The sequence below is a fragment of the Chrysoperla carnea genome, chromosome 5 (assembly GCF_905475395.1).
Source record: "Chrysoperla carnea chromosome 5, inChrCarn1.1, whole genome shotgun sequence".
Taxonomy (NCBI): Eukaryota; Metazoa; Arthropoda; class Insecta; order Neuroptera; family Chrysopidae; genus Chrysoperla; species Chrysoperla carnea.
The window spans coordinates 8505164-8521049 of NC_058341.1; the positions used below are offsets into that span (position 1 = coordinate 8505164).

The 15886-nt window shown below is 30.2% G+C and overlaps 2 protein-coding genes and 1 non-coding gene across 3 annotated transcripts; 1 reads left to right on the plus strand and 2 right to left on the minus strand.

The window, feature by feature from the left end:
* The first annotated feature begins 1813 nt into the window (after window positions 1-1813).
* On the plus strand, window positions 1814-11576 carry LOC123301016 (clathrin heavy chain). The gene is made up of 6 exons (XM_044883729.1): window positions 1814-2275; window positions 2529-3009; window positions 4752-5195; window positions 5597-7896; window positions 8507-9558; window positions 9951-11576. The coding sequence occupies exons 1-6, from the start codon at window positions 2231-2233 to the stop codon at window positions 10660-10662; spliced, it is 5034 nt and encodes a 1677-aa protein (XP_044739664.1). The 5' UTR covers window positions 1814-2230; the 3' UTR covers window positions 10663-11576.
* A 1751-nt stretch (window positions 11577-13327) lies between these two features.
* On the minus strand, window positions 13328-14574 carry LOC123299873 (60S acidic ribosomal protein P2). Its single transcript, XM_044882272.1, has 4 exons — window positions 14468-14574; window positions 14116-14288; window positions 13810-13908; window positions 13328-13482 (listed from the first exon to the last, which is right to left on the minus strand). The coding sequence occupies exons 2-4, from the start codon at window positions 14285-14287 to the stop codon at window positions 13409-13411; spliced, it is 345 nt and encodes a 114-aa protein (XP_044738207.1). The 5' UTR covers window position 14288; window positions 14468-14574; the 3' UTR covers window positions 13328-13408.
* LOC123301916 lies at window positions 13555-13630 on the minus strand. Its single transcript, XR_006535472.1, has one exon. It is a non-coding gene; the product is annotated as a small nucleolar RNA Me28S-Am982 (small nucleolar RNA).
* Window positions 14575-15886: the final 1312 nt, after the last annotated feature.

The window sequence follows — 15886 nt, forward strand, 5'->3', positions numbered from 1 at the left end:
AAGAACTAAAAAAGGTTTTTCATTATTGATAGATTTTTTATACGAGAAAAAATAATAGAAATACCGACCTAAAAAGGGTTACCGATCCGTTGTTTTTGAGATACCTTGTATTATAACATATATTAAACATTTTATATTTACCCTTACTAATCCTATCCTGACCTACTTTTATCAATTCGATGTTCATAATGACCTACTTATTAAATATGTTATTGAATATTCGAATACTTCTAGAAAAACAAACGGAAGACACACCCGCAATTTTCTGTTTATAATAAAGAAAAGTTATTACTTTTTACTTTTATATACGTATACTATAGCCTTTTTTTAGATTGGCCTTGATACGACCTTGACTTGACCTTTAGGAAAATAACTTCAGGGTAAAAGTAAATACCTTCAGGACAACTCCAAAAACCCATATTAATTCGAACCCATTAAACTCTTCACCTTATGAGGACGAATGCCAGAGTCTCAGAAACGAAAAATGCGAATAACGAAATGAATACGTGAGTAATAGAACTAATATTAAAACTCTTAATGCTCGAATGTTGAAAAGATTTCGAAATTTTTACAATTTCGGTTCGAGATACTATAAGTTTTTACTAAAATTGTTTTAAAAACAACAAAGATAGCAATAATATTTTATGAAGTTGTATAATATTCTTGCTTCGGAGAGAAAAGGACAGACTTTTTACCATATGCTAAATAACAAGAACAGTCCTTACACTTTTCTTTTTTTTACCTGAAATTTAAATTTCTAAGAATGTTTTAATTTTCAGATATCGATGTTATTTTTATTTAAGATAAAATTGTTTAATAAACAATTAAAAGTTAAAATTTGATTCTTAATTTTGAAATAAAAATGTATAAATGCATAATTAAATAATACAAATTTAAATTTATTGAAACTCATTGAAAAATCAATACTACTAAGCTGGTCTATCTCTAATAGATCTATTATTGTATTTTCGTTTTTCAAATCAGTGGGAAAATTTATTAAAAATCAACTTAAAAATTATTCAAAATTCTTATTTTGTATATAATAAAATATGTCCACTGAGGAAGATGAAAAGAAAAATTACTCTTATTTACTTTGTGTGTAAGAGTGACTCTCTTTCTTTACTTATATGACGTAAAACAAAACAAACGATTGCGTAATCAACACTGTCTATACATTTCAACAATTAATTCAGTCAATTGTTTGTTTTCGCTTGTTTTTAAGTTTTTTGAAATAAAAAAGGGCCCTAAGACTTTTCGAAAACCTTGTATGTTTGAAATAATATCGAAAATAGGTACACGCAATAGGCTTTTTCATCATGTCATAAGCGCAAGTGCAGAGTTTATTTTTTCGTACTGACAGCAATAAGTAGGACTAAGATAGAAGATATTTGTTATTCATTTTATCACATTGGCTATAAATCATTTAGTACGAAACAAATGTGAATCGTGATTTTAAAATGAAAAGCCCTATATTCTTTCATTTCTTTTAAAGTTTTAATAAGATATTTTTGACCGGGCACAGGACATTTGAGAAAATTCTTTGATGATTTTCCAAAGTTTTAAAATACTATTGTTTTCAAAGTTTGAATTTTTATGAAATGAATAAAACGATTAATTAAACTTGAAATAAACAAATTGATACAGAAATAAGGGGGTAATAATAATGAAACAATTAATTAGCATATTTAAATTTTTATGAATCATCAAAAGAAAATTAATCATCAACTTTCTTAGGTTGGTAACCTGTATAATAAACGTCAATATTTATTGTATTTTATATAAAGTACAAATTTCAGTGTTCATGTGGCATCCGCGTACAAAAATAGTACCGATATCAAATATTTTCCGGATATTTACATAATTTCTTTCAATTTTTCGTTCGATAAACATATTTTTTTCAATAAATATTTTCATTATTTTCTATGTGATTTCAATAGTTTTAAAATTACGAAAAAAAAAATTCGAATAAGTGTTTAGTCGGCATTTAACCCACTGTGTATGAAAAACTATATTGTCGACGCCATGTTGGGTGTCGTACGCTAAATTGTTCTGAAAGAGTGAAGCCTGTCATTACACTATTGTCAAGAAAGCAAGTAATGACTTATTGAAAAAACGAAAGTACACCACCAGTTTTAAATTAGTTGCATCAAAGGTTTTTCAAATTTCTGTCTAATTTTGGACAGTTGTTTTCAATATAGTTTCAACGGAGTCAAATACTCCTTTTTTCAAAATGACTACGCAATTGCTACCGATTCGATTCCAAGAACATTTACAGGTATGTACGCCCCTTTTTTTGATATTTTTTTCAAAAGTTATTTCCTATTTTTAAATATATTTCACATTTGATTTTTATTTAAACTAATTATACATTTAAAAACAATTTAATCATCCGCATGACATCTATTAGTAAATGCTCTAATTCACAAATAGAACGATTTTTAGAAAATTTTCTAATCGTGTAAACAATTTAATACGATTAATCGTGATTAAATAGTTATGTAACCGGCACATTTTTTTATATCATTTAGTTGTCAACTGTTGGAATATCGCAGGCCAATGTTTCGTTTAATACGCTTACGATGGAATCAGATAAATTTATCTGTGTCCGTGAGAAAGTTGGTGATACCGCACAGGTAGTTATAATCGATATGAACGATCCAACAAATCCTATACGAAGACCAATAAGTGCCGATTCAGCGATTATGAATCCAGCATCAAAAGTGATCGCTTTAAAAGGGAAAGCTGGTGTTGAAGCACAGAAAACATTACAGATTTTTAATATTGAAATGAAATCAAAGATGAAAGCACATACAATGTCGGAGGATGTTGTATTTTGGAAATGGATATCGTTAAATACATTAGCATTGGTGACAGAAACATCAGTGTTTCATTGGTCCATGGAAGGTGATTCAACACCTGTTAAGATGTTCGATCGTCATCAATCTTTAAATGGATGTCAAATTATTAATTATCGTACAGATCCGAAGCAAGCTTGGCTTTTGTTAGTGGGTTAGTATTTCTTTTTATTTAATTTTTTTTATTGCATAACTTGTCGATAATTAAATTGCTTTAGGCTAAATATTGTAAATTATGTTAATTTTTATGGAATTTTTCCATTTTTTTAATAGGGAATATTCATGTATTTTTTTTATATTTTTAATTCATTGTTTACACCGTTATAATAAAGTAAAAAAATATAAATACTGCTTAAAAATACTGTATTTAAGTATAAAAAAATATTTAAAATACATTCTAATTTTGAGATATTTAAACGCAATTTTTTGGCGCTCTCTGTTGATGACGTATAAGTACGTGATCTGTCAATTGGTGACAGTTCAATGTATAATTTACACTTTAAAAAAAATGAATTTAAAACAGAATTTACACTCGTTAGCATTAAGTTTTCTAATAAAAAGCCGTAGAGTAATATAATTTAATGAAATATCATATAAAATGTAATAAATATCATACAGTATGTCAACAAATTTGACAAGCCCGTACTTTGATGTCACGTCCATATAAAAATTTGAATTTCCGTTTTAGAAATTTTTAAATGCCCTCACTGAATTTGTACTTTTATTAATTAATTTTAAGTAATTAAAAAGATATTAAGTACTAAAATAATGGTTTAGTTGAAATGTCCAGTCATTAAAGTTACGGAAGAAAATAGAATAGATAGAATCTAATTCTATCTCGAACATGAATTGCTTCTAGCCATATTTTTTTACAATAAAAATATCGAGACTTCCCAAACTTTTAATATTTTACTAAAATAAGGTCAATTGTTGTCACTTTATCTTATCAATACAATGTAACCAGATAGGAGGTGTAATTTTTGGGGCAAAAGACAGAGTGTCCCAAAGAATGTATACATTTTTTGTGCCTGTCATTTATCTTTAAATATATTTATACTAGCTGTTAACCACCCGCTTTGCTAGACAACTTCAATTTTAAATACAAGTTAAAATCTTCATTTCATTTGCCATCACTTATCCTCCTTTTGTTCATAATTTCGTTGGTTTTAATTTTTTGATACGGAACCCTAATTTTTTGAAAACAAGTAGTTTTTCAGTTGATTTAATGTATCCATAAACTTTCATTCTCTTTTTCATCACCGTAAGAGTTAAATTTTTAAAATCCTTCCCTAGTGCCCACCTACAGTGTCAAAGAAACCCACATGCAAATTTTCTCGAACCTAGTGCAAAGAGTTTGGACTGTGTGTTGATATACACATAACGCAAACTTTAACAGCCTAAATCTTTAAAGGACCCCGCAATATTAGATAGAAAAGTGGCTTTCTGTGAAACTTTTTTTAACCATCTCTAAAATGTTCTTTGGATCATTCTGATCAAAGTCTCTCACGGCCTCAAAATTTTTTAACGGGTAGTTTTCAAGCTAAGGGTGATCAAAGCTACACTTACATTATAGTACTATAACTCGTAGCTCGGAAACTACTCGTTAAAAAATTTGGTGGTCATGAGAGGTGGGTAAAGGAGCAGGCTCTACTAGGCCCTTGAAATAGGGCACCACAAGGGGACCAAGTGCTTTTATGAAGACTAAAAAGGGAGGAAATTTGTATAAAAGTGAGTGTACGACAAGAGGGCACCAACGAAAATTAAAAAAAAAAACTTCTGTATATAGATTTCGCCTACTGGGTCTTTTCCGTTAAATCCGCCACTGTTTACTTGTAAACTCGTGTAAAAATATGGACAAAAAAGTGTAAAACTAATAACATTGTAAATTTTGTGTAGGTATCTCAGCACAACAAAATCGTGTTGTCGGTGCAATGCAATTGTACTCCGTTGAAAGAAAATGTTCACAACCAATTGAAGGACATGCAGCAAGTTTTGCAACATTTAAATTAGAAGGCAATGCTGAACCATCAACATTATTCTGTTTTGCGGTACGAACATTACAAGGTGGTAAATTACATATCATTGAAGTTGGACAACCGCCAGCGGGTAATCAACCATTCCCGAAAAAAGCTGTTGATGTGTTTTTCCCACCAGAAGCACAAACAGATTTTCCAGTTGCAATGCAAGTATCATCCAAATATGATGTTATCTATTTGATTACCAAATACGGTTATATTCATATGTACGATATTGAAACCGCTACATGTATTTATATGAATCGTATTTCTACGGATACTATTTTTGTAACAGCGCCACATGAAGCTAGCGGTGGAATCATTGGTAAGTTAAACATATTTTTTATTTACAAATTTTTAAAGTTCCTAAATATTGAAAATCGGATAAATCAAGCTAGTTTATCATCCAAAATTTTAACCAGATGAAGCTGAAGGATTCTGTCGAGGCTCGATGCCAAGCAGAAAATCCATAGCTTTTCCGCCGGGATTTCATCTAGGATTGATGGATCCAAGGATTCGAATCCAAACATTCCTAACTTAACGCCCTTAAGAAGTTTTTGCAGCTGCAAATAACTTATATGGAGGTTTCATCGTCCTCCATACAGGCCCTGAAGGTGGGATCATCAGAGATTTCCTGCCCAAAAAAATAATATGTCAGACCGTTTTGCTTTCCCCCATAAAATATGCCACTTTTTTGGATATTAAAACAATAATTTATTTTATTAGGTGTAAATCGCAAAGGTCACGTGCTATCAGTAACCGTTGAAGAAGACAATATAATCCCATACATCAATTCCGTATTACAAAATCCAGAATTAGCTTTACGTATGGCTGTACGTAACAATTTAGCGGGTGCTGAAGAATTATTTGTACGCAAATTTAATTTACTTTTCCAAAATGCTCAGTACGCTGAAGCAGCTAAAGTTGCTGCAAATGCACCAAAAGGTATATTACGTACACCAGCAACAATACAACGTTTTCAACAAGTTCCTGCCGTTGCCGGACAAACAAGTCCACTATTACAATATTTTGGCATACTACTTGATCAAGGTCAATTAAATCGTTACGAATCATTAGAATTATGTAAACCAGTATTGTTACAAGGCCGAAAACAACTATTAGAAAAATGGCTAAAAGAAGAGAAACTAGAATGTTCCGAAGAATTAGGTGATTTAGTTAAACAAGCAGATCCAACCCTCGCTTTAAGTGTATATTTACGTGCGAATGTACCAAATAAGGTTATACAAAGTTTCGCTGAAACTGGCCAATTCCAAAAAATTGTTTTATATGCTAAAAAAGTGTCTTATACACCAGATTATATATTTTTATTACGTCAAGTTATGCGAACCAATCCTGATCAAGGTGCAAGCTTTGCTAGTATGTTAGTTGCTGATGATGAACCATTAGCGGATATTAATCAAATTGTGGATATATTTATGGAACAAAACATGGTACAACAATGTACGGCATTTTTATTGGATGCTCTTAAAAATAATCGTCCCAGTGAAGGACCATTACAAACACGTCTTCTTGAAATGAATTTAATGTCAGCACCACAAGTTGCTGATGCAATTTTGGGTAATGCAATGTTTTCACATTACGATAAAGCTCATATTGCACAACTTTGTGAAAAAGCTGGTCTTTTACAACGTGCTTTGGAACATTACACCGATTTATATGATATCAAACGTGCTGTGGTGCATACACATTTATTACCAGCCGATTGGTTAGTTGGATTCTTTGGAACATTATCCGTTGAAGATTCACTAGAATGTTTGAAAGCTATGTTAACAGCAAATATTCGTCAAAATTTACAAATTTGTGTACAAATTGCAACCAAATACCATGAACAACTTACAACAAAAGCTCTTATTGATTTATTTGAAAGCTTTAAAAGCTACGAAGGTTTATTCTACTTTTTGGGTTCAATTGTGAACTTCAGTCAAGATCAAGAAGTACACTTCAAATACATCCAAGCTGCGTGTAAAACTGGACAAATTAAGGAAGTTGAACGTATTTGCCGTGAATCCAACTGTTATAATGCTGAGCGTGTAAAGAACTTCTTAAAGGAAGCGAAATTAACCGATCAATTACCTTTGATAATCGTTTGCGATCGTTTTGATTTCGTACACGATTTAGTTTTATATTTGTATCGTAATTCATTACAAAAGTATATCGAAATTTATGTGCAAAAGGTCAATCCTTCTCGTTTACCAGTTGTTATTGGAGGATTACTTGATGTCGATTGTTCTGAAGATATTATTAAAAATTTAATTCTTGTTGTTCGAGGACAATTCTCAACTGATGAACTTGTTGAAGAAGTTGAGAAACGTAATCGTTTAAAATTATTATTACCATGGTTAGAATCGCGAGTACATGAAGGATGCGTCGAACCAGCAACACATAATGCTCTAGCTAAAATCTACATTGACAGCAACAACAATGCTGAACGATTCTTGAAAGAGAATCAATGGTACGATAGTCGTGTAGTGGGAAGATATTGTGAGAAACGAGATCCTCATTTAGCATGCGTAGCTTACGAACGTGGACAATGTGATCGAGAATTAATCGCTGTTTGTAATGAAAATTCTTTATTCAAATCATTGGCCCGTTATTTAGTACGACGTCGTGAACCTGAATTATGGACGGAAGTTTTATCTGAAAGTAATCCATTTAAACGACAATTGATTGATCAAGTTGTACAAACAGCTTTATCTGAGACACAAGATCCTGAAGATATTTCTGTTACTGTGAAAGCATTTATGACAGCAGATTTACCAAACGAGTTGATTGAATTGTTAGAGAAAATTGTATTGGATAATTCGGTGTTCTCCGATCATCGTAATTTGCAGAACTTGTTGATTTTAACTGCGATTAAAGCTGATTGTAGTCGTGTCATGGATTATATTAATCGTTTGGATAATTATGATGCTCCAGATATTGCAAATATTGCAATTAACAATCAATTGTATGAAGAAGCTTTTGCTATTTTCAAGAAATTCGATGTTAATACATCTGCTATTCAGGTAAATTAGTTTTATTAAACCATTTTTTTATTGATGCAACCCCGCCAACATGACTGGCTAAAAAGTTCTTAACTTTTTGCATTTTCAATCAGTTGGTGACATTTCAGACCTTTGAGTCCGTCTGCCTAATTACTCGGAATTCTTCTGTATATTTCGAAAACAACTACATACGAAGAAAACTAGAAGATAAAAATTCCAAACAACTTGAAGGGCAGAAATTTTTTTTTATTCAATGATAAGACTCCAGACCTTTTGTAAAGGTCGAATACATCTGTCAAATCTCCCAGGCCTATTCTGTACATCCATATGAAAGAGTAGAAAAAATTAAAAGTTCATAATTTGGCACCTTCAATCAGTTGTTATAACTTTTTTAAAGGTCGAGTCCGTTTGTCCAATTACCCAGGTTTCTTCTGTACACTTCGGAGAAGAAGTACATATTAAGAAAGCAAGAAAAAAAATTTAAATTCACCTAAACTATTTTGACTGGTAGCTTCAGGGACATGAAAAAAGGGATGAAAGTTATATAAATGTCAAATATGTTTCTAGATTATTTTTATACTGCCTATTTTATACATTTTTTAATTTATAATTGTTTTTGTTTTTTTTTTAGGTATTAATTGAACAAGTAAACAATTTAGATCGGGCCTACGAATTTGCTGAACGTTGTAATGAACCAGCTGTATGGAGTCAACTAGCTCGTGCCCAATTAAATCAAGGATTAGTTAAAGAAGCAATCGACAGTTACATAAAAGCAGACGATCCATCAGCATACATGGATGTTGTAGCAATTGCAAGTAAAGCCGATAGTTGGGAAGATTTAGTTCGCTATCTACAAATGGCACGTAAAAAAGCTCGTGAATCATACATTGAGAGTGAATTAATTTATGCGTACGCTCGTACCGGCCGTTTAGCTGATTTAGAAGAATTTGTTAGTGGACCGAATCATGCTGATATCCAAAAGATTGGTGATCGTTGTTTCGAAGATAAAATGTACGATGCTGCAAAATTATTATACAACAATGTCTCAAACTTTGCACGACTTGCAATCACTTTGGTACACTTAAAAGAATTTCAAGGTGCTGTTGATGGTGCCCGCAAAGCAAACTCTACACGTACATGGAAAGAAGTATGTTTCGCATGCGTTGATGCTGAAGAATTCCGTTTAGCACAAATGTGCGGTATGCATATTGTAGTCCATGCAGATGAGCTCGAAGATTTAATCAATTACTATCAAGATCGTGGACATTTTGAGGAATTAATTGGATTATTAGAGGCCGCACTTGGTTTGGAACGTGCCCATATGGGTATGTTCACTGAATTGGCTATTTTATACTCGAAATATAAGCCAGCACGTATGCGAGAACATTTAGAATTGTTCTGGTCTCGAGTCAACATTCCAAAAGTGTTACGTGCCGCTGAACAAGCACATTTATGGGCTGAACTTGTTTTCTTGTACGATAAATATGAGGAATATGATAATGCAGTACTTGCTATGATGGCACATCCAACTGAAGCATGGCGTGAAGGACATTTCAAGGATATTATTACAAAAGTTGCTAATATGGAATTGTATTATAAAGCTGTGCAATTTTATTTAGATTATAAACCGTTGTTGTTAAATGATATGCTTTTGGTTCTTGCACCACGAATGGATCATACTAGGTGAGTTTTCATTTATCTGTTTTTATTTTAGCTAATTTCTATTTTGTCGATACGTGTTTATTTTGTTTTTGTTTGATAATCGTCACTAGTCAGCAACTCTAATAGAAATAATTGACGAAATATTTAAAATAGAAATCTTAATTATTCTAGAAAATCAACAAACATGTTCATTTGACCATTGAATTTAAAATTTTCGAGATAACGCTTAACATTTTATATGTAGAAAATGAAATAAATCAATTTTCTTTGTTCAAAAAATTAACTAATCTATATCTATATGAATTTTTAAGAAAAATAGGGAAAAAGTATGCCCAATTATTTCATAGTTTGTTCTAATTATGTATATTCGTGCTTTTTATAGTTTGAAATTAATAACTTGTATTTATTTACAGATCGGTCACTTACTTCACAAAAACAAATCATTTACAACTTGTCAAACCATACTTACGTTCAGTACAAAGCTTAAATAATAAGGCAATAAATGAAGCACTAAATGGTTTATTAATCGATGAAGAAGATTATCAAGGTCTTCGTACATCAATCGATGCATTCGACAATTTTGACAATATAGGTTTAGCTCAAAAATTGGAGAAACATGAATTAACAGAATTTAGACGTATTGCCGCATATTTATATAAAGGCAACAATCGCTGGAAACAAAGTGTTGAATTATGTAAAAAAGATCGTTTATTCCGTGATGCAATGGAATATGCGGCTGAATCACGACAAGGTGAACTAGCTGAAGAATTATTAGGATGGTTCTTAGAGCGTGAAGCATACGATTGTTTTGCTGCATGTTTATACCAATGTTACGATTTATTACGACCCGATGTTATATTAGAACTTGCATGGCGTCATAATATTATGGACTTTGCAATGCCGTACATGATACAAGTCACACGAGAGCTAGCGACAAAAGTTGAACGATTAGAGCAAGCGGATGCACAACGACAAAAAGATGTTGCCGAAGAGAAACCACAAATGATGATGCCTGAACCACAGTTAATGTTGACAGCTGGTCCTGGTATGGTATATCAACCTCAGGTAGCTCAAGTACCTGGTTACGTTCCAAACATGTCCTATCAAGGTTATGGGGGCATGTGAGGATTCGTAAATCCCACACCTTCTTCTAGGTCATCACCTTATTTCACGTTGCCTAAACATTGAATAATAAAAAAAAAAGAGAGCATAATAAAATTTAAATTTATTTTATGTTTCGGCGAGGCAAAAGTATATAATTCCTTTAAGATTCGCGCTAGAATCGTAATTTTTTTTTTTGTGGAAAGAAAGCTTTACATATCTGGACTAACATCTAACGGAGTAACATATATAATCTCGAATTATATACTTTTCGCGTCCACAAAACGAAGGTATTTAAATTTGTTTCTATTTAAACAAAATTTTTAGATTTATTTTATCTAAAAAGATTTAATGCTTTTTTGATGAAAAGTAAACTTAGATAAGTAGATGCATATATTTCTAGATGAAAATTTATTGTATGAATTGCTTCATTATAGAAAGTTCTAGCTAGAGAAAACGTATATATAGATTATTAATTCGTCACAAATTACAAAAAAAAAACTTTCTATAAAGAAACTTTTATTTAGTTCGGAAACAAATTTTTAGACCTTCTGTTTTTTTTTTAGAGTATAAAAAAAATGAAATGATAATAAAAAATTCCGTTCCCAAACCCTTGAGTGTGAGAGTGGTCTTATAAATAAATAAAAAAAATATTTAGGACGAATTTAGTATTTGAGCATTCCTCTGGTGGCCGCGACAAAAAAAAAACGTAGTTTTTCAGTAATTTATTTATAAATAATTAATTCCGTACTGAGAAGATTGATTTTCAAACGATTTTTATTTTTTTTTGATTACGCTAAAAATTTACATCGTGGATTGAATTTGGGGCTGATCATATTCATTGTTGTTTTTAGCAAACTTGTATCATAATATTTAGTGTGAAAGCCATTTAAAAAAAAATTCAGTCATTCCAAAGTATTTAATTTTAAAATTGAGATTTTGTAAATCGAATTCGATCTAAGATGTAAGTAAAAATGATTTAACGTAATTGTTTATCTTTTTTTTAATTATTACACACTTATATATTCTTCTTTTTGTTTGTTTTAATTGTTGTGGAATGTAAGTGAAAAACTAAAAAAAAATTAAATTAAAAACCACTGTTATCGTAAATTTAATTAAAAAAAAAAATGAAAATGTTAGATAAAATAATATATATTATATTCTCAACTTTATTATTATAAAAAATATATATATTGATTTATATATATATTAATTGATTGATTGATTGATTCATTATTGATTAAATATTTACTATTATTATTTTTACAGTTTATTTTGTACATTTCAATCTTTGTCTCTGTTTTAAGCCTTTTAATTAAAATTAATAAAATTTCACTGTAAAATATATATTATTTATTGTTGGTTTTTATTTTAAGAAAAAATAAATCTGTACTCCGAAATGGTAAGGGCATCGTGTCCATTTTTTTCAAAAATATGTTAAAAATATTTTTAATTTAGCGATGGAAGGAAAATGACTTACAGACCGTAGACAATATAAAAAGAAACAATCCTGTGGAGAAACTCGAGCGCGTCAGTATCTTTGATTACGGAAATATAATAATCTGGCGGTTTGGGTAAACGTGTGGACGGGTTAGAAATGGAAAGAAAAAAAATAGGTCGGGCGCATCATAATTTCATAGGGGATGTTATGTGGGCACCAACGAAGCTTTCATACCTTAGACCGACGACTTGGAGGTGACGCAAGCTCATGAAAATTTATTGAAAATCCAAAATGTGTAGTAATTCGAGTGCATCAGATTTTCATATTGGAGGTTCAACTTGATGCCTTGGTCTTGCTATACAGGGTGGGTCGTCGTTTTAATCCATAATGAATAATAGTTCGTTTTATAGTTAACTAATCAAAAAATAACTTAAACAAAAGTTTCCGAGTTTGAAGGGGGGCATTATGTTCTGACATCAAATTGGACCTAGTTCTTCGGGTTTCTTTATTAGTCAATTTATATCCTTAACAGTAAGAGATAGTAACACTTCAAATTAGAAACTTGACTTTCATACAAAACTGACATTTTTTATCAAAATCTTTTTCGAAAATCGTCAGCTTTCGGAGGAAATGCGACTTAAAAATGTCATTGTTGTATTTAATTGTCAGTTTCTTTTAAGATATTTAACTTCTTATTTAAAGTGTTATCCCATCTCTTACTCTTAAGGATCTAGATTGGCTATTAAAAGAAACCCAAAGAGCTAAATACAATCTTATATCCCCTGATTAAAACTATGCAACTTTATTTATTGATTGGTTAACTACAAAACGAGCTATAAGCCTTAGTAGATTATAATGAATCACCCTGTGTACCAATCTGACAAAATAACCGAGTTTTCTCGTTAAGTTTCAAATAGATTTGACTTTAGGCATTTTTTTAGCTGTACAACCCCCAATTTTTTCCAAATTATGTTTACGTAAAAACAAGTTTTCTCCTAATAATCTCGTTGAAATATCCCGGGCGGGTTAATTTTAAACTACATTGCCTGTACTTATCGATGCTATCAAAATTGAATATTTACATTAGCAATCTTATTTTGATCATTAAAACGAGAATCAAGCCATTAGTACCCTCCGAAAAACAACCAGTATCAAATCCCCTTTCAAGAAATATTGGAATATAGCTTTTTTTACTATCAGGCGACGACATATAATTTAGGAATAATAGAAAAACAAAAAAGTTTAAACTTATATCAAACGTTTATTTGATAAACAAAATAATATAAAATCATTATTACATTTGTACATAAATTACGAATGTTTGTAAGTTTAATCAAAGAGACCGAAGCCCATATCGTCATCTTCTGATTCAGATTCAACTTTCTTCTCTTCTTTCTTGGATTCTGTAACAAAAGAAATATACAAAATATAAATATTTGTTTTACAAAATTAAATACACTAACTGTAAAATAAAATTGATACATCAGCCAGAAAATCTACATCAATAGCATTTCAGTCGAAAGATGGTGTAAAATTTATTCATCATTAAAAAAAAAAGTACATTTGATCCAGAATATTTCAAATCCAATGAACTAAGACATAGAATCATTCTTTTAAGAGCTTTCAAATGTATTTGTTGTTACAAACACGTGTTTATATCTAACCTCAATTCAAATTCTAGGATTGGACAAGAACTATTCTGGTATTAAAATTTTGAAAAGAAAACTTACCTTTCTTTTCTTCAGCAGCTGCTGGTGCTGCTCCACCTCCGGCGGCAGCTGGGGCAGCAACTCCACCTCCTGCTGGCATTGAGCTAAGTTTTTCTCGGCCTGTAAATAAAATTAAAAAACAACTTTAAATTAAAACGAAAAACAAAGCTATAATAATAATTTGAATAAGAAAACGCATCAGATAAGAAAGTTAACGTCATATTTATCTCAGTCGAAAGATGGTGTTAATTTGGAATCATCATTAAATGTGGTATAAATGTTTTCGAATTGAATCTTTTACTTGAATTAGAATAAAAATCATCCTACCTTGAGCAATCAATTCCTCGATGCTTTTGCCTTTAAGTTCACTGATGACTTTGTTTAATTTTTCACTGTCGGCTTCAATACCTACAGAGCTTAAAACTTTTTCAATTTCTCCAGCTGAGGGTGAGTCTTTGCCTCCAAGGGCGACCAAAAGGTAAGCGGCTACGTAACGCATTCTATAAACAAAAAATTTGATGTTACTTGACTTGCATCGATACAACGTAAAATATTAATCGAAACACATCTTGGAATTATGAAAAATAATATTATTTTTTTAATAATATAAATAAAAAACAAATATTTAATTTAAAGAATTAGTCAATATTTTTAAAATTTAATTAAAATTAATAATTACTTTTAAGTCCTGTTCGACACGAAACGTGCACAACTAACCAAAGAAAAATGTTACTTTGAAAGAGTAAACTACGGAAATGAGACAGTTGGTCAAGAACTTGGGAAGTATTTCGATTCACTTATGCCGGTAACATCACAAGAATAATTCCGAAATTTATTAGAATCTGTATTTAGGATGCAGTAGCTCCGAATTCTATTAAATTATAAAGATATAAATGTTGATAATTTTTTAAGGGGAAAGATCTTTAAATTGGATCAATACTTTTATATCCATAGCATTAGGTTTTTCATTAGTTTTGGCATTAGGTCACATATATATTATATTTTCAATAATTTATTCTTTGCATGGTAGGTAATGTTTAAAAACATTAAGTTATAGTTTAATCATAAATAAAGGGAAATTTTTTTAATTATTAAACCACATTAATAAAAAAAAGCCTTTTATTTATGATTAAACTATATCTTAATTTTTTTAAACATTACCTACCAAATACAAAGAATAATTTATTGAAAATATAACATACAAAATGATTTTTCATGAAAATTTAAAACTTTTCTTTTGTTATGAATAAATAAAAATCGTTATATATTTTAAATTTTGTTTTATTTTTAAATTTTCTATCCTATTTTTTCTTTCAGAACAAAATTATCAATTAATTATTTATTTAGTAAAGGTAAGTATTAAATTAATTATGTCTTATATATATATAACTCGGTTAGCTGTGTGGGTATAGCACTTGCCTATGAAACCAAGGTACGCTGGTTCGTATCTTGAAGGGGTTAACAATTTTTACTTTTAAATTAAATGAATTTTTCTTTATGTTTCAAAATTTCCCCTCATTTTTTTACTATTTAAATTATCTATATACCCCGCCTTCTTGTTATTTATGACATCAGTTATACATATGTCATAAATCACTATTCTGTCAGGGGGTGTAAGTTTAAATAATCATAAATCAATCTCACTCTTTAAAATCATATTCTCCTATTACAAAATATTAAAAATTTGTATAAAATAACTTGTTATGATAAAATTTGAAATTTTTTAATAGGAGAACATGTCATATAGTTAACCTGCCTCATATTCTCCTATTACAAAGTGTTAAAAAATTTGTATAAAATAGCTTGTTATGCTAAAATTTAAAACTTTTTAATAGGAGAACATGTCATATAGTTAACTTCCCTCATATTCTCCTATTACAAAATATTAAAATTTGTAGTTCTAAAATAAAAGTCGCTAGTTTAGGCTAAAATTTTAAATTTGGTAATAGGAGAATATGTTATATATTTTATCTTATTTTTTTTTTGTATAACATATTCGCCTATTACAAAATATTAAAAAAATACCTATTTTGCTTGCGTTTTGGTTGTACGTGCTAAAATTTATTGTAAAATGATATTTTATAAGATTTTGTAATAG